The sequence below is a fragment of the Callospermophilus lateralis genome, chromosome 10, assembly GCF_048772815.1.
Source record: "Callospermophilus lateralis isolate mCalLat2 chromosome 10, mCalLat2.hap1, whole genome shotgun sequence".
Lineage (NCBI taxonomy): Eukaryota > Metazoa > Chordata > Mammalia > Rodentia > Sciuridae > Callospermophilus > Callospermophilus lateralis.
In genome coordinates, this window is record NC_135314.1 from 1,764,953 (window position 1) to 1,783,202 (window position 18,250).

The 18,250-nt window shown below is 64.2% G+C and overlaps 1 protein-coding gene across 1 annotated transcript in view; it reads left to right on the top strand.

Annotated features, from left to right (window-relative positions):
• Tspear (thrombospondin type laminin G domain and EAR repeats) overlaps nucleotides 1–9,770 on the top strand; it is an 86,653-nt gene extending 76,883 nt beyond the window's left edge. Inside the window, exons 10-12 of the mRNA XM_077110433.1 lie at nucleotides 5,498–5,685; nucleotides 6,994–7,095; nucleotides 9,617–9,770. Coding sequence (XP_076966548.1) covers nucleotides 5,498–5,685; nucleotides 6,994–7,095; nucleotides 9,617–9,770 — 444 coding nt within the window. The remainder of the gene's footprint in view (nucleotides 1–5,497; nucleotides 5,686–6,993; nucleotides 7,096–9,616) is intronic.
• The last annotated feature ends 8,480 nt before the right edge of the window (nucleotides 9,771–18,250 follow it).

Consider the following 18,250-nt stretch of genomic DNA (forward strand, 5'->3'; position numbering starts at 1 on the left):
GGGAGCTGGGTCCCTGGAGCTGCGTCCCTCGTGGGGAGCTGGGTGCCCTTGAGCTCCGGCGTCCCTTGTGGGGAGCTGTGTCCCTGGAGCTGCGTCCCTCGTGGGGAGCTGTGTCCCTGGAGCTCTGCGTCCCTCGTGGGGAGCTGGGTCCCTGGAGCTGCGTCCCTCGTGGGGAGCTGTGTCCCTGGAGCTCTGCGTCCCTCGTGGGGAGCTGGGTCCCTGGAGCTGTGTCCCTCGTGGGGAGCTGTGTCCCTGGAGCTGTGTCCCTCGTGGGGAGCTGGGTCCCTGGAGCTGTGTCCCTCGTGGGGAGCTGTGTCCCTGGAGCTGTGTCCCTCGTGGGGAGCTGGGTCCCTGGAGCTGTGTCCCTCGTGGGGAGCTGTGTCCCTGGAGCTGTGTCCCTCGTGGGGAGCTGTGTCCCTGGAGCTGCGTCCCTCGTGGGGAGCTGGGTCCCTGGAGCTGTGTCCCTCGTGGGGAGCTGTGTCCCTGGAGCTCTGCGTCCCTCGTGGGGAGCTGGGTCCCCGGAGCTGCGTCCCTCATGGGGAGCTGGGTCCCTGGAGCTGTGTCCCTCGTGGGGAGCTGTGTCCCTGGAGCTCTGCGTCCCTCGTGGGGAGCTGGGTCCCTGGAGCTGTGTCCCTCGTGGGGAGCTGGGTCCCTGGAGCTGCGTCCCTCGTGGGGAGCTGGGTCCCTGGAGCTGTGTCCCTCGTGGGGAGCTGTGTCCCTGGAGCTGCGTCCCTCGTGGGGAGCTGGGTCCCTGGAGCTGTGTCCCTCGTGGGGAGCTGGGTCCCTGGAGCTGTGTCCCTCGTGGGGAGCTGTGTCCCTGGAGCTGCGTCCCTCGTGGGGAGCTGGGTCCCTGGAGCTGGGTCCCTCGTGGGGAGCTGGGTCCCTGGAGCTGCGTCCCTCGTGGGGAGCTGGGTCCCTGGAGCTGCGTCCCTCGTGGGGAGCTGTGTCCCTGGAGCTGCGTCCCTCGTGGGGAGCTGGGTCCCTGGAGCTGTGTCCCTCGTGGGGAGCTGGGTCCCTGGAGCTGTGTCCCTCGTGGGGAGCTGGGTCCCTGGAGCTGCGTCCCTCGTGGGGAGCTGGGTCCCTGGAGCTGTGTCCCTCGTGGGGAGCTGTGTCCCTGGAGCTGCGTCCCTCGTGGGGAGCTGGGTCCCTGGAGCTGTGTCCCTCGTGGGGAGCTGTGTCCCTGGAGCTCTGCGTCCCTCGTGGGGAGCTGGGTCCCTGGAGCTGTGTCCCTCGTGGGGAGCTGTGTCCCTGGAGCTCTGCGTCCCTCGTGGGGAGCTGGGTCCCTGGAGCTGTGTCCCTCGTGGGGAGCTGTGTCCCTGGAGCTGCGTCCCTCGTGGGGAGCTGGGTCCCTGGAGCTGTGTCCCTCGTGGGGAGCTGTGTCCCTCGTGGGGAGCTGTGTCCCTCGTGGGGAGCTGTGTCCCTCGTGGGGAGCTGGGTCCCTGGAGCTGCGTCCCTCGTGGGGAGCTGGGTCCCTGGAGCTGTGTCCCTCGTGGGGAGCTGGGTCCCTGGAGCTGTGTCCCTCGTGGGGAGCTGGGTCCCTGGAGCTGCGTCCCTCGTGGGGAGCCGGGTCCCTGGAGCTCTGCGTCCCTCGTGGGGAGCTGGGTGCCCTTGAGCTCCGGTGTCCCTCGTGGGGAGCTGGGTCCCTGGAGCTGCGTCCCTCGTGGGGAGCTGGGTGCCCTTGAACTCCGGTGTCCCTCGTGGGGAGCTGGGTCCCTGGAGCTGCGTCCCTCGTGGGGAGCTGGGTCCCTGGAGCTCTGCGTCCCTCGTGGGGAGCTGGGTGCCCTTGAGCTCCGGTGTCCCTCGTGGGGAGCTGGGTCCCTGGAGCTCTGCGTCCCTCGTGGGGAGCTGGGTGCCCTTGAGCTCCGGTGTCCCTCGTGGGGAGCTGGGTCCCTGGAGCTGGGTCCCTCGTGGGGAGCTGTGTCCCTCGTGGGGAGCTGTGTCCCTCGTGGGGAGCTGGGTCCCTGGAGCTGCGTCCCTCGTGGGGAGCTGGGTCCCTGGAGCTCTGCGTCCCTCGTGGGGAGCTGGGTGCCCTTGAGCTCCGGTGTCCCTCGTGGGGAGCTGGGTCCCTGGAGCTGCGTCCCTCGTGGGGAGCTGGGTGCCCTTGAGCTCCGGTGTCCCTCGTGGGGAGCTGGGTCCCTGGAGCTGCGTCCCTCGTGGGGAGCCGGGTCCCTGGAGCTCTGCGTCCCTCGTGGGGAGCTGGGTGCCCTTGAGCTCCGGTGTCCCTCGTGGGGAGCTGGGTCCCTGGAGCTGCGTCCCTCGTGGGGAGCTGGGTGCCCTTGAACTCCGGTGTCCCTCGTGGGAGCTGGGTCCCTGGAGCTGCGTCCCTCGTGGGGAGCTGGGTCCCTGGAGCTCTGCGTCCCTCGTGGGGAGCTGGGTGCCCTTGAGCTCCGGTGTCCCTCGTGGGGAGCTGGGTCCCTGGAGCTGCGTCCCTCGTGGGGAGCTGGGTGCCCTTGAGCTCCGGTGTCCCTCGTGGGGAGCTGGGTCCCTGGAGCTCTGCGTCCCTCGTGGGGAGCTGGGTGCCCTTGAGCTCCGGTGTCCCTCGTGGGGAGCTGGATCCCTGGAGCTCTGCGTCCCTCGTGGGGAGCTGGGTGCCCTTGAGCTCCGGTGTCCCTCGTGGGGAGCTGGGTCCCTGGAGCTGTGTCCCTCGTGGGGAGCTGGGTCCCTGGAGCTCTGCGTCCCTCGTGGGGAGCTGGGTGCCCTTGAACTCCGGTGTCCCTCGTGGGGAGCTGGGTCCCTGGAGCTGCGTCCCTCGTGGGGAGCTGGGTCCCTGGAGCTCTGTGTCCCTCGTGGGGAGCTGGGTGCCCTTGAACTCCGGTGTCCCTCGTGGGGAGCTGGGTCCCTGGAGCTGTGTCCCTCGTGGGGAGCCGGGTCCCTGGAGCTCTGCGTCCCTCGTGGGGAGCTGGGTGCCCTTGAACTCCGGTGTCCCTCGTGGGGAGCTGGGTCCCTGGAGCTGTGTCCCTCGTGGGGAGCTGGGTGCCCTTGAACTCCGGTGTCCCTCGTGGGGAGCTGGGTCCCTGGAGCTGCGTCCCTCGTGGGGAGCTGGGTCCCTGGAGCTCTGCGTCCATCGTGGGGAGCTCGGTGCCCTTGAGCTCCGGTGTCCCTCGTGGGGAGCTGTGTCCCTGGAGCTGCGTCCCTCGTGGGGAGCTGGGTGCCCTTGAGCTCCGGTGTCCCTCGTGGGGAGCTGGGTCCCTGGAGCTGCGTCCCTCGTGGGGAGCTGGGTCCCTGGAGCTCTGCGTCCCTCGTGGGGAGCTGGGTCCCTGGAGCTGTGTCCCTCATGGGGAGCTGGGTCCCTGGAGCTGTGTCCCTCGTGGGGAGCTGGGTGCCCTTGAGCTCCGGTGTCCCTCGTGGGGAGCTGTGTCCCTGGAGCTGCGTCCCTCGTGGGGAGCTGGGTGCCCTTGAGCTCCGGTGTCCCTCGTGGGGAGCTGTGTCCCTGGAGCTGCGTCCCTCGTGGGGAGCTGGGTGCCCTTGAGCTCCGGTGTCCCTCGTGGGGAGCCGGGTCCCTGGAGCTGCGTCCCTCGTGGGGAGCCGGGTCCCTGGAGCTGCGTCCCTCGTGGGGAGCCGGGTCCCTGGAGCTGCGTCCCTCGTGGGGAGCTGGGTCCCTGGAGCTGTGTCCCTCGTGGGGAGATGGGTGCCCTTGAGCTCCGGCATCCCTTGTGGGGAGCTGGGTGCCATTTCTATCATTGTCCCCTCTCTGTCCTTTTTCTCTGGCTGCTTCACTGTCCCCAGGGGTCTGAGCGGGTGGCACAGGGCTTTTGATTCCCTTCTGCTCAGGGTCCCTGCTCAGCCCCGGCCATCACTTTCTGTATTTTCTGTCCCTCTCCCGTCCCCCCTCCTTGGTGACTCTGGCACTGCACACCACAGTGGGCGCCGGGCCTGGCCTTTCTCTCTTGTGCTGGTCAGTGCTCTGGATCGTCTGTGATTGGCTCCCTCTCCACTCGGTTGTCAGGGCGGCCCTGGCCCTACAGGAGGTGTGGGACTGCATGCCCAGTCCTCCTGCCGCAGGACTTCCAGGGCCCTTCTCAGACCTCCGCAGCCCTGGGCGTTTCTGTCTTGTTCCCGCCACTTCCTCCCTGTGGGTTCTTGTCATGTCACTGTGACGTCCCCAGCCGGCTCCACATTTGACTGAGGTCCCATGTTCTGTTGGATTCACACCCTGCGCGTCAGGCCCGTCCCTCGTTTGCTGGGCATGGTGATTGGGTGGCGACGTGCGTTCTGTTTTCCTTCTCTCGGGAGTGACCGGCACCTTCTAGCAGGACTCTCCCTTCCTGGTCGAGCGCCTGGCCTAAGCCCGGCTTCCACGAGTTTGACTCGGTTCTGCTGCAGCCCAGGGTGGTCTCTGGTCCAGGCATGTCCTGCTCCTGGGGGCAGCCCTGCCGTGGCTTCAGTGGGAATCCTGGCGTCTTCCAATCCTCTGTCTTGCTGTGGTCAGGCCCCAGCGCCACCTCCCGGGTCCAGGCAGCAGCTGACACTGTGGCCTCCCCGCCGTTGCCCAGCCCTGGCTCCTGGGACTTTGTCACCTGCGGTTCTGGAGGTGGACGGGTCTGAGAGGCACTGAAGGCCATCGGGGCTCTCTGCCTGTGCGTGTCCCCTCCTGGATCGCCCTTCAGGCCCTTGGGGTGCGGATCCCACACCAGGTGGTCAGAGATGTGGTCCCACCTCTACCTGCTGCAGCACCCTCTGGAGGCTGGGGACGGGGTGGGCTTCTTGGGGACACCGTGCAGTCTGCCCAGTCACCAGCGGGAGGGCCAGTGGAACACAGGCCTCTCCACCAGGACCAGAAAGGAGGTCAAGGAGAAAAAGCCACAGTTTCAGTCTCAGCGAAGCCTGCACTTCCCGGCCCTCCTCAGCCCCTGGCACTGAGGGCCCAGCCACACTCACCCTTCTGCCGATTAGGAGCTGAGCCGGCAAGTCCCCAGAGAGCATGTGCACCCCCATGGCCACACCCTGCACGAGCCGCTGCCGCGTTCCTGCCCATCCCCACCCCTGTGCCACCCTCCTGGCAATGCCCCACAGGGCGCTGCCTGCTGTGCCTCTGGCCCTCCCTCTGAGGGCTCGGACCCTGGCGGGGCTCCTCAGGCCCCCCCTCTGCACCACCCCTTATCCACACACCCTTCTCATGGGCCGCGTGGAACCGGCTCCGGCAAAGACCTGGCTCCCCCTCCCCCTCCCCCTCCCCCTCGAGGGGACAAGTGACGTGGGGGCAGCACAGAGACAGCGGGCTCTGTCTGTAGGGTCAGGAGAATTCCATACACATCCCTGACCAGGGACAGGAAGCTCCAGGTGTTAGGAGGGACTAGAGGGATGGGAGCCCTGCCTGGGGAAGGGGGTGTGGGCCCCGGGGTGGTGCACCTGCCCGGGTCCATGCAGGAGTGGCCTCGAGGCTGCCACCTAGGGACACCTGTGAGTGGCACTGGGCATGGTGGGTGGCTTGCTGGGGTCTGTCTGGACAGTGCCCAGGCTCACTGGCCCTGCTGTGCTGGCCGCTGCTCTGTGCTAGACCCTCGGGGCTGCGGACTGGGAAGTCTTCCGCATCGGGGACAGGCTCTTCCTCGCCGTCGCCAACAGTCACAGCTACGACGTGGGAATGCAGCTGCGCAACGATTCCTACACCATCAACTCCGTCATCTACGAGCTGAACGTCACCGCCCAGGCCTTTGTCAAGTTCCAGGACATCCCCACCTGCAGGTACTGGGCGGGCTCACCTGCACTCTGCTTGGGCACACCGGCTGCAGCAGGCCACCATGCTGGGCCTGGCATCCGTTCCAAGGCTGACCCTGCACGGAGGGCAATTTCTCTGCACGTTTGTGGTTTTGCCCTGTGTGGAGGAGCCCGGGGCAGGTCTGTGCCCCTCTGGGGAGGAGGTAGCGGTACCTCCACGAGGAGCCGTGGCTGGTCTGCTTGCCACAAACAGGAGGCCCCAGGCCACTGCAGTGGCTCCTGAAGCCACCCCTCTAGCCACGACGGCAGGTCCCCTCCCCTGTGTCGGCGCCCTGCCCAGCAACTGCAGGAGACAGAGGCTTGTTGAGGCAGGAGTGAGGCTGGCGGTGTGGACAGGGTCAGTGTGGCCGCCTGGTGCTGGGCCCAGTCCAGCTTGCTCTGCAGGGCACTGAGGCCTGCGCAGTGCCCCCTGCGGCCCCAGAGCTGAGCCGCTGTAGCCACCCCAGGCTTGACCTGGGGAGGGACTTCTAAGTCTTGCTTGAAAACGTGGCTGAGTCTGCATCATTCAGACCCCAGAACAGAGGGCTTCGTCCGTCACGTGTAAAACCAGAACCAGGCCAGTGTCGGCCCCAGAGGGAGCAGGGCCTCCCCAGCTTTCCTCAACGTCTGAGTCCTTCAGGGAACACTCTCAGGCCCCTCCTGAGGCCAGCCTGTCCCACCCTGGAGACACAGCGAGCATCCCACTCTTTGGAGGAAGACAAGGGGGGTGCCTTGGGGTCCTGGGATCCAGCGCCAGCCACGAGCTCGGCGACCATGCATCACGGTGGAAACACAGAGTGTGCGGAAGGGACACCCCAGACCACTGCAGTGTCGCTCCCAGAAACAGGCAGGCAGAGAAGGACTCTCCCTTTATGCCCACCACATTCGGTCATTGATTTCCAAGGTGCACAATGTCACCTTACTGATGGCTCAAGGATTTCTTCATGAAAAAAGAAAAACAATCCTCAGGATGGAGTAAGAACTAGTGGTGGCACCTGGTTCAGACCCAGGAAGGAGCTGCCTGTGGCCTCCTGGGTCACCCTGGCTCCAGCAGCAGAGCAGGGCCCAGGAGCCACACCCCTATGGAAGCCACGCTGTTCATCAAGGCCTCCTGCTGAGAGTGAGGTTCAGAGCAACGCACACCTTGGACACTTGGGGTGACGTTTAGAGTGAAGCCAGCGTGGGAATGAGTGGCAGCAGGAATGGGTCGGGGGGTGAGGTGGTCACGCATGGCCATGCCAGGCGGCCTCGGCCCCGGGCACCCGGTCTCAGCCCTCACCCCCACTGTCTCTGCAGCGCCCTGGACTGGGAGTTCTTCTCCGTGGGGGAAGATCACTTCCTGGTGGTCGCCAACTCCTTCGATGGAGAATCCTTCTCAGTGAACAGTATTATCTACAGGTAAGGGCCAGCCGAGGCCAGCCTCCTCCTCCCCACGCGCCCTCCCCTGCAGATGGCCACCAGCTCAGCAGGGCCAGGCCATGGGGAGTGTTTCCCAGTGCCTCAGCTGGTGCTGGGCCACGGCCCGATGCTGACTGACCGCTGGAGGTGCAGCAGGTGGGCTGTGGTGGGAGTTCCTGGAGTCCAGCTTCCCTGCTGCAGCCTCCGGGGCGGAACTGTTCCACGTCTTCTAGGTGTTTTCACTGATTTAAGTGTGATGAGTGGGGACTGTGTCACTCCCAGATGTTTAGCAGTGTTTCTGACCATCACTGACCGAGTTATCAGTCCCAGCGCTTTTCTTAAGAGGAATTAGAGAGATAATCACATCGGAGAATAAGGGCTCCTCTGCCCCTCGGATTCTCGGGCTTCTATTGCTTTGTGGTGTTCTTAACTAGTAGAAGTTCCAGAACGGTCCTGTAGCAGCAGTAGTGGTCAGCAGCCCTGCCCCCACCTCTCAAGTTCACGTGGGACCTCACGGCCACCAGCCCCCGACAAGATGCTGCCTTGGGCAGGTCTGAGCCGCTGGCTCCTTGGGGTTGGCTTCTGCTCCTCTGTTCACGTGACCATGTACGAAGACAGCTCCCCGTGTCTCTGTGACGGTGCCATGGAGTGGGTGTCACCCTGTATCACCTTCCCTGGTCCCAGGTGCTGTATCTAAGCTTTCCGCATCCAGAATAGGAAACGCGACTGGGCTGTGGTTTCCCTGGGGACTCCCCTTATCCAGTGAGTCACGAACTCCACACACAGATGACCGCCGTGGGTGCTGCCCGGGGCCAGGGTCGTCTGAAGAACACGCTTCTCTGTGTTTCATGAGAACCTTCAATTGGTCAGGTGGCTCCCAGGCCTGGCACCTTTCCAATGGTGTCCCAGAGACTCTCCAGGCTCCCTGCTTATTGGCCTGTCCAGGGCTCCACCTCTCTAAAAATGGAGGTCATCTGTGTTTCACAGGGAAAAAAATCATCAATTTTCTCAGAATTTCAAACTTACTGCAGTAGACTGTCAACACAATCAAGCAATTTGACAATGCATGTGGAAGAAAAAGTTTTTAGAGATGGCCAAGAAATCTCTGAAAAAGAACACTGCAGGAGGGAACTACAGGGGTGGACACAGGGTGGTCCTTGCTAAAAATGGACACCTGATGGTGGGCTGGGGTGGCTCGGGGGCACCTGCCTCCGGGCCTGAGCCCGCTGCATCCCTGCACCACAACATCAGTGAGGGAAGATGTAAAGGGGGTGCGGAGGTCACAGTCCAGAGGGCCAGTGGTTTGCGTCCCTTAGTGTGACCTGTGTTCAGCAGAAGGAAGGGCACACTGTTCTGTTTGGTTTGGGTTCTGCAGATTGAACCCAGGGGCCTTAACTGCTGAGCCACATCCCCAGCCCTTTTCTATACTTTTTATTTAGAGACAGGGTCTCACTGAGTTGCTTAGGGCCTTGCTGAGGCTGGCTCTGAACTCATGATCCTCCTGCCTCAGCCTCCCGAGCTGCTGGGATGACCGGCATGACCATGGCGCCCAGCCGGATCCATTGTTTAATAAAATGATTCTGTGTTATTTTCCATCCATCTGGCAGAAAACAAAGCTAACCCTAGTTCCTACCCATATACAAAAACAAATCTTAGGTGAATTAAACATCCAAGTGTAAAAATTCAGCAAGAAAATATAAGGCTTTGCTCAGCCTCCAAGTGAGGGAAGGGGCGGCTGGCGGCTCACACACAGAGCTCCTGTGGGAGAGACCACGGGGGTCCAGGACGGAGCCGACCCTCAGACCTGAGAGGAAGCGGGAGGAGGAAGGGTTAGAATCGGGGACACAGGGGAGGCTGTGAGCAGCGATCTCAGATGACGGGGACCTGAGAAAACCTGTGGGAAGTGACCTGCTCTCAGACATGACGCTGTGCATTTACGGGAAGTGATCCAGGAAAACATCAAGACTGAAGCCACATGTGCCCTTGACCTAGGAGCCCGCCTGGGGACTCCATCCTGCGGGACGAGGCCACCTGTGCACAGACACGTCTCTGTGAGGGCCTTGCTGGGGCCTGCTCACGCCTGGGAGGGGGCGGCCTGACCGGGGCTGCGGGCAGGGCTCCCAGGGCCTAGAGCACGGGCGGTGCTGCGTGGGGTGTCTCAGGGCCTGTGGGGGCAGCACGCACCCCACTGTCAAGGTGACCCCACAGCTGCACCCCTTGGAGCCACCAGGACTCCTGACTGTCCTCCACAGGTTTCAGGGTGCGTGGGGTAGGGTCCTGGGGGGCCCTCTAGGGGCCACGTCCCCTCTGGGCCTCAGTCTCCCACTTTCTCAAGGTGAACCCCCCCCCACCCCCCCCCAGCAGGGCTCGTCACACCGCCACACGTGGCCGGGGAGGTGGGGGACCAGAGCACGTCTGGAGGCGAGCTGGTGACCGGGTGGCCAGGAGCGTGGGGCGGGAGGCTGCCGCCCACCCAGAGCAGCCCACCCACACTGGCCAGGCTGACGCCGTCCCCCCACAGGTGGCAGGGCTACGAGGGATTCGTGGCCGTGCACAGCCTCCCCACCTTCGGCTGCAGGGACTGGGAGACCTTCGACACCTCGGCCGGCTCCTACCTCATCTACTCCAGCGCCAAGGAGCCCCTGTCCAGGGTCCTGCGGCTGAGGACCACCTGAAGGACGGGGTCCAGAGCAGGGTGGCAGGCAGCCCAGGCAGCTGGCTGGCGGCAGGCGAGACGTGGCCCTCTGTGCCTCTCTGAGCAGGGCTCTCCACCCGGCAGGTGGCCCTGCAGAGCTGCATTCCTGGTGGCCATGTTCCAGATGACCAGGCGTCCTTCAGGCTAAGGCCCAGGACTGTCCCCTGGTGCTCCCAGCCTGGTCCAGGAGGGATTCTGCCATAAAGGAACAATTATACCAAATTTTACCTCAAACACAACAGGGCCTCTGTGCGTCCCTGGCCTCGGCCTCCCCCTGGTGCGTCCCTGGCCTCCTGACAGTCTCCCCTGTGCAGTCCTCGCGTGCATCGGGATGGACACCTATTTATTGTGTTGTAATTGTGGAAATATATTTATATCGCTCTTTACAGAAAGCACGGCGGTGTCTCTTTGCTTCTTTTGGGGACCCGACTCTCAGCAGTGGGGCCCAGGCACAGCCCTTGGTCACCAGAGCAGGCAGAGCTGCCCCTTCCCCAGGGAGCCCTGCCCCTGGCCCCAGTTTACCCACAGGTGCATCGGGCTCACCTGGGCTCAGAATCCCAAGCCCACGGCCGGCAGGTCTCGCTCCCTTCCCCAGGCCCCCACCATGGAGACTGGACAGCCTTCCTGGCTGCACCCCAGGCCACCACCCCCTCGTCCCTCAGGGGCCAGTGTTCCGTAGATGGCCTCAGAGGCCTCCCTGGGCTAGGGCTGGCTCACTCCTTCCCACACCTCATGCCCCGACCCTATTCCGGCATGGAGACCTTCTACCTCCCTGGATGGCCGTTGAGAGGGACGTAAGACCCCCTGGAGCCTCGAGGTCAGCAGGAAGGGGGTTGCCACTGGGAAAGTCCCTGGGTTTGGAAGTGCTCTGGCCAGACCTTTGAGGGGAGGCCCTGTGAGCCCACACACGGCGGAGACGCAGGTCCTGGGAAGGGGAAGGGCGCAGTCCAGGGAGGGGCGGGCTCGGGCGTGCAAGGCCCACCGTGTCCTCACAGCCTGCCAAGAGCAGACACCCAGGGGCCCCTGCGACTGGGTGACAGGGCTGTGACGGGGATGCTCAGGGCCATGCTCCAGGGCCACGCTTCTTTGACAACCCCTTAGCTGTCTTATTCTGGAAGTTCCGAGTGGTCTTGGAATGAGGGGAGGCTGTTGGCTTGAATTTCCAGGCAGGTACCTGGGTGTTTATTATTATTATTCTCTGAATCTAAACATTCTGGGGCATCTGTGAAGCCGTTCAATACAGAGATCTGACAGGAGAGCACAACTGACAAATCAGAAAACCCACGCGCTCGAGGAAACCTACTGCTCTGCCCAAACACAAAAGCCAGGAAGCAGGGCCCAGGTGTGATCCGAGTCCCCAGATTAAACCTGCGGAACGGTTTGGCCCCTTAGAACAGGCCGTGCAGAGCCCTGCGGGAGGGAAGTCCCGGAACCGTTATAGAGATTGACTCCAGAAGAGCAGGAAGCCAGACAGGCCGCCAGCACGCAGGGAGGGAAGGGCCATCCCAGTGGTCAGCGTCCCTGGAGGAAATGACCCGGCACCGAAACCGGAACCCTTGTCACAGGACATCCACAAACCCACAGCCATTTCATCTACACACACGTATGCAAAAGGCTAAGTGAAAAAAAATCCGGATTACCTTCATGAAGGAAAACCGCACGGTGGTCAGTGGAGTTGTTGACGCCGAACCCCTGTCACTCACGTGCAGGGGCTGGTGGGGCCGCCAGCATCACCGTCCTGTCACTCACGTGCAGGGGCTGGTGGGGCCGCCAGCATCACCGTCCTGTCACTCACGTGCAGGGGCTGGTGGGGCCGCCAGCATCACCGCCCTGTCACTCCCGTGCAGGGGCTGGTGGGGCCGCCAGCATCACCGCCCTGTCACTCCCGTGCAGGGGCTGGTGGGGCCGCCAGCATCACCGCCCTGTCACTCCCGTGCAGGGGCTGGGGAGACTGAGACTTCTGACAGTGGGCCTTGGTCAGGGAGAGGGCTGGGGAAGGCCACTGCTCTCAGTGGAGCAGTGAGTTAGGTTGGACCCTTGAAGAGAGGCTGACTAGTTGGGGAGGGGTCTTACTGTCCAGCAGCCGTCAGAGGTCCTGCCCCTGCTGTCCCGGGAAGCCCAGTGTGAGGACTGCGGGACGCGGCCTCCCTTCTCCTTTGTCCACAGCTTGTGGAGTCTGGATACTGGCTTCTCACGCTAGAACCGGAGTGAAGACACCAGCAGGGTCCACCAGGAAACCCGGGGAGAGCTGGGGGGCCAGTGGCCTCTGGCTGCCCACTGTGGGCTCCGCTTCCAGGTGCAGTGAGGCCAGGCTCTGGCAAAGCCCGGGCGCTCTCACAGCCCTCGACACCTCTGCCCAGCGGCGTGGGGTGAGATCCACATCTGGCTCCTGCCGCCAGGGCCCAGGCTGCAGGCCGCTGGGGCCTCCGTCCCTGGGCAGCACCACACCCGCAGGTGCATGCGAGAAACCCCAAGGGCCAGAAGGTATGGGAGGCCATCCCACAGTCACCTCCCGGGCTGGGTGAGAGGCGCCTGGACACAGCGGTGTCAGAGTCTTCCCCACCCTTCTCCAGGTCCAGGGCTTGTCCGTGCAGAGGCGTGCCTGGCCACTGCCCCGAAGACCCAATCATCGCCCCTGACCTTGGGATGCTGCCCCCCTTAACCTCCACTGGATGGGATTTTCCCCAGAATTTTTTGTTGCCCAATAAAAGCCCACTCCCTGGCGTGCTCTCTCTCTCTCTCTCTCTCTCACTGGCCTCTTCTGTGAACCTCGCCACGGCCTTAGGTGGCTGGAGGCGGGAGCTAGGAGGAGCCGTCCTGGAGCTGGTTAAAGGTAATGAGAGTCTGTCTCTTTAATTTAAAACTCCCTAGCAGTTTCTCATGATTCCAACCTTCTTTCATGAAGCCAGCGCGGGTGGCGGGCTAAAAGGAGGACCCTGGCAGGACGTGGAGGAGCCCCACAGTGTCCCCACCCCAGCCAGGCCCTCTGCAGCCCCTGCACCCTGGACCTGCACATCCCTGCTACAGCCACCCTGCGGCCTGGCCCTGGGCCTAGCTCCATTCCACGTGGGCCACACCCCATGCTGCTTCGGCTGTACCAAGAGTGGTCATCGGAAATCGGCTGTCGTTGTCAGACAGCCCTGCTGCCCGACAGGGGTGGAGGGCAAGCCACACCTCTTTGGGTCGGCCTGGGCTTTCTGATGTTAACTGGGCCTCAGGCAGGCCTGGATGGCCAACAGGAGAGGGACAAGAGGAGGAAGAGCAGAGAGCCCTGCACAGTTGGGGCTGTGAGGCAGGTGGGCTTGGGGCCGGGAGCAGACTGCAGGGCAGGGGTCAGTCCTCTTGGGGCTGAAACCCAGAAATGCCTTCAGAGGTGGGGCTGCCACGCAGAGAGCAGGGGAGTCCCCCAGCACCCCCAGAACCCACCTCCACACCTGTGATGGTCAATTCATGTGCCACTTGGAGGGTGCTGGTGAGCACGGTTAATTTGTAAATCTGTGACTTTGTAAGTAGATCGGTGGGCCTCGCCCCATCAGCTGAAGGCTTGACTGGAACAAGAAGGGGGTTCTCCAGCCAACGGCCTCGGCACGTCTGCCACCCCGTCTCCTGGTCTCCTGCTGCCAGTCCACACTGCAGTTTGCACCCAGCGGCCTCCATGACCACGAGGGCCGATTGCTTGATAAATCTCTCCTCACAGCCAGTGGCTGTTCCTTGAGAGCTCGGCTCAAGACCCAAACAGGCAAAGTGCCCGGGTTGGAGTCAGCACGGCTGGCGTCCAGTTCCACCTGCCACCCCCGACCTGAGCCTGTGCCATCGTGACCTCTGCTCTGTCACACTGTGCTGAGCCAAGGCACTGGAAGGACACCACAGCCTGCCGCGCCCTGGACCAGGCTGGTGCCCACAGCTGCCCAGCCGGCCACCATGCTGCAGCGGCTCCCAGGAGGGCCCTCCTCCCGGGGCGCCCTCCTCCCGGGGCGCCCTCCTCCTGGGCGGCTGTGCCAGCACACGGGGCACAGGCTTCGACGGGAACCGGGGACACAATCCAGTCCGTGGCGGTGCCCGAGGAGGGGCTTGCTCAGAGAAGGTGGCTCACCTCAGGAGAACCCTGCAGCCACCAGGCAGGGCTGGGAGGGAGCCCGGATCAGCGGCCAGGCCCTTGGGGCTGCGATCCTGCCATCTCAAGTTTACTTCTGGTTTCCCCAAGGGCCCTTTTCTTTGCACCTTTGATCTTATTGGTTTATGAACAGGATTCTGTACTGCGCGGGTCTTAGGTGTGCACAGCCAGCGCGGTCCCCAGGCGAGGTGCCCTGTGTCACCACCCCCTGGCACCCACTCCAGCCAGTTACCACCCCCCCACCCCACCCCCCCCCCGCTCCAACCTGGCCTCTGACTCCCGCAGGCTGCAGCCAGGCAGGTGTCTGCAGGCGGACCTCTCCTTGCTGTGGACTGCCACAAACACCCGGTTTGTCCCCACCCTCCTGCCCACCGACCCGGCTGCTTCCTGGGCAGCTGGAGTGTGTTGAGACGTTTCTCTGTGGACGCAGGTTTCCTTTCCTGGTGACCATCTCCAGCAGGAGAGCTGGCCGCAGGCGGGCGCTCAGCCTGGTCGGGAGCCGCCGGCCGCGGAGCCAGGACCATCTCCAGGCCTCCCATCTCACAGTCAGCTCTCAAAACAAAGGTCCAGCGATGTGCTGCCCTGGGCTGCTCCGGGGGCAACAGGAGCCCGAGGGAGCAGATCCCAGCAGCTCTGGGGGTCACAGGAAGGGTGAGGGCGGGGGAGGCAGAGCGAAGGGGCTGAGGGCCGGAGCAGTCGGGAGGAGACAGCGTCCTCCAGGGGCATTACCCAAGCCTGCTGGGCCAGCCTCCTCACCGTGAGGACGACAGGCCGCAGCCAGCAGGCGTCCCAGCCTTGGTGGCCACCCCTGCGGTGCTGCAGCTGAGGGCCACACAGATGTGCTACCTGAGAGCTCTGAAGGGCAGCACCAGGCCAAAATCCCCTGTCCTCGGGCTGTCCCTTCTCCAGGGAGACCATCCCTGCCCCCTCTGGCTCCTGGGGCCACCGTCAGGGTCAGGCAGTTGCTGTTCACCACGCTGCGTGACCCTGGCCCACCCCTGCCTCCCTCCTCCCTGGGTATCGGCCTGGCCATGGCGCTGGGCTTCCGGACGTCCAGGACACCCCACGCCCCACAGTCGGTGACGGGCCACGTGAGGAAACCCTGTGCAGGTTCTGGGTGTCCGAATGTGGACATCTTTGGGGACCACCATCCTGCTGATGGCACCCAGGGCTCTGGACGCCTTCCCCCACCATCACGTGGGACAGCCAAGCCCCTTGTCACATCCCCAACTCAAGTCGACACCCAGCCCCGCGGGACGGCAGTTAGAGGCGCACCTTAAGGAGGCGAGTAAGGCTCAGGGGTCATGGGACTGGCCCTGACCCAGCACAGGTGTCTTCCAAGAGGAGGACGAGACCCAGATCCCCTCCCTCACGTCCAGTTCCTGTGACTTCCAGACCAACTGGCTCTGAGTCACAGTGACGCCCCAGTGACCCCCAGGGAAGGACCTGAGCAGCTGGTCCAGCCACCTGGCCGGTGGCTCCAGTGAGACCCACGAGCACAGGGAGCCTGCAGAAGCTGTCTGGCTGACCAGAGAGCCATCCTCTGGCCAGCACCTGACCCTGTGCAGCCTGTCCCCACGTGCCCTGGAGTGTGGACTGCCCTGGGGCTGGAGCCTCCCCCACAGCTGAGCATGCGCGTGGGGTACCAAGGGCTCCAGGTGGGGGAGGGAGAGCTCCGGTCCCCGGGGGGGGGCGGGGGGCCTGTCCAGCTTCCCCTGGCAGAGAGCGGAGCCCTGGTGGGGTCTGGCTGTGCACAGACCGCAGGGCCCCTGGGGCAGGTCCAGTAAGGAGGTGAGCCCTGCCCAGAGACACCAGCCAGGCCCCTCACCAGCCACCTCCAAGTCTGAGTGTGTAAGTGGCCTGCAGGTGGAGTAAGCCACCCTGCCTCGGGGCCCATGCTCAGCCTCCCTCCATAAGGGTTAGCCGCCAACGTGGCCTCCCGAATCAGAGTCTCTCCCTGGCTGGCCTGTGGGCACCACCAGCCACGCTGTCCCGTCCTGGCTGCTTCTCTGTCCCCTGCCTTGGTGGCCCTTCCCTTGAATGCCCCACCTCTCCACGGGCAGCTGGCTCTCGGGTGGGCTTGTGGCTCCAGCACTTCTGCGCAGAATGCCAGGGAGGGGGGTCAGCCTGCTGACCTCAGCTGGGCCCTGAAGCCTCACATGTACAAGTCCAGTGGCCAGCAGCACCCAGCAGTGCCCAGGTGTCCACTCCCTTTCCGGCTAGCATCGTTGCCATGGTTATAGATGCAGATACCGGCACTGGACTCTGAATGTGAGGCAGCCCTGCCTCTGGCCATTGTGGTATGGATGGGCGGTGGCCCTGGCTCTGCTCGGCTTGTGAGCCGGCCACGGCTGCTCCTCCATCTGGTTCCTTTTTGTTTTGACAACACCCCGAGGCCCAGGTCCCCGAGTGAGAAAGTCCAGGCCCAGTGTCAGAGACGCGGACTCCAGCCCAGCGCTGCCCTAAACAAGCTGCCTCCTGAGCCTGTCATTCCTCCGTGCAGGCCCCAGAACCCTGTGTGTGCTCTGAAGATAGGTGGTGGCCGCTGGCGCCAGCACCCTGGCAAGCCAACCCAGACGCCCTGGAGAGCAGGCTGGTCCACGGGACCCGCGGGGGCTGCGAGTCCCAACAGGGCTGCCAGGGTTTGCTGTCCCGTGGCCTCCTCTGCCTGCACCTTCCAGAGGAGCTCAGCGTCCTGCCAACGCTAGCCAGCTCTGCCCTGGGCTCCCACCCAGAGGCCTTCCTCAAGGTGCCAGCCTGGCACTCAGGGAGCCTCAGGCCCAGATGATGTCTTGCACCTGTGCTGGGCACGGCAGGGGGCCCAGAGAGGCTCGGAGAGGCGAGCCGTGGCTGGGCTCAAGATGCGGCCAGGAGCACAAGCCACCGGCCACAGGCAGCCCCGGAAGTCGGACAGGCAGGAAGCCGATTCTGAGGGCAGGGCAGGGGTCCAGACTGGGCAGCGGCCTGAGGGACGGAGGAAGCTCTGCGGAGGCAGCTGCTGGGCGTTCAGGGGAAGGGAGCAGAGCACACGCCATGGAGGGTGTGCTGTGCGGGAGCAGTTAGGGTCCACGTGAGTGTGCGTGTGAGCACGTGTGCCCATGCGTGTAGAGTGCCATGTGTGACCACGCGTGTAGAGTGCCACATGTGACCACATGTCGGTGTGCTTGTTTGGAGCACGTATAGGGGAAGTGTGTGTGTGGGGGCACAAGTGAGCACGCGTGTGTGTGTGTGTGTGCGTGTGTGTGTCTGGTGGCTCAGGATCCTGGAAGCCACGTGCCCTGCTCCTCCCACACCACGGACCTCGGGGGTCAGTCTGGCTGGCGGCAGTGACATGAACCCCCAAGGTCAGCTGGACATGCATTCCCTGGTGCTGACCCCAAGAGCTGAGATTCAGCTGCAGTGTCCAGGTGGCTGTAGAGCAGTGTGGGTCCATGCCGGCCGTGCGGGCAGAGCCCCTAGGCGGAGGCTGCGGTGGCCAGCTGTGCTGCCCAGCAACGCCTCACCAGCTCAGTGGCCCAGGCGAGGCGGACTCGGTGTCTTAGAACCCCGGGGTCAGGGGCCAGGCCCGTCTCCCCCAGTCAGCACCAAGGCCTCAGCAGCGCTGGCTCCTGGCGGCTCCGGGGAGAATCCTTGCCTGCCTTCCCAGGGTCCAGGGGCAGGCAGAGCTGGCTGACGGCCCGGGCTCCATCTCCAAGGACAGCCACGGCTGCGCCCATGTCAGGGTAAGGAGAGTCCACGGTTCTCTCGCTGGGGTCACCCTGCACTGGTGTCTGGTGGCCCCATAGCCCTGTCCTGCTCTGGGTCACTGCAGCCTGGTGGCCCCATGGCCCTGCCCCAACCCTGCTCTTGACTACTGCCCAAGGGCCTGAGCGGTGGTGATTCAGGAGACACTCGACCCAGACTGGGAGGTGGCCACACAGACAGGCCCCGCAGCCTGTGTGGAGAACACCGGGCAACATCCTGGGCAGGAGGGCTCACAGCATCTGACGGTCTCCATGGTCAGCATCCAAATACCTGATGAGGTCAACTGGCTCACAAAATTCCTACAAGTTTAAGGATGGTTATCAGGAGCCATATTTAACAATCAGCTGTCACGAGCTGGCTGGAGGTGACACCAGCCTGCTCTGCCCCAGGTCTGCCAGCTCCCGGTGCTGCGGTGGCCGAGAGGCCCGGCACTGGGCAGAGCCCAGACAGCAGGACCCACACCAGGCGAGTGAGCAAGAGCCGTCTGAGGGTCCCTAGGAAGCCCACAGCCAGGACCCCACTTGAGACTTAGCTCCAGGAGCCACCCCAGACCCTGCCTGGTCAGGACATCCACCTCCACCTCCATCGGCACCCTCCCAGGT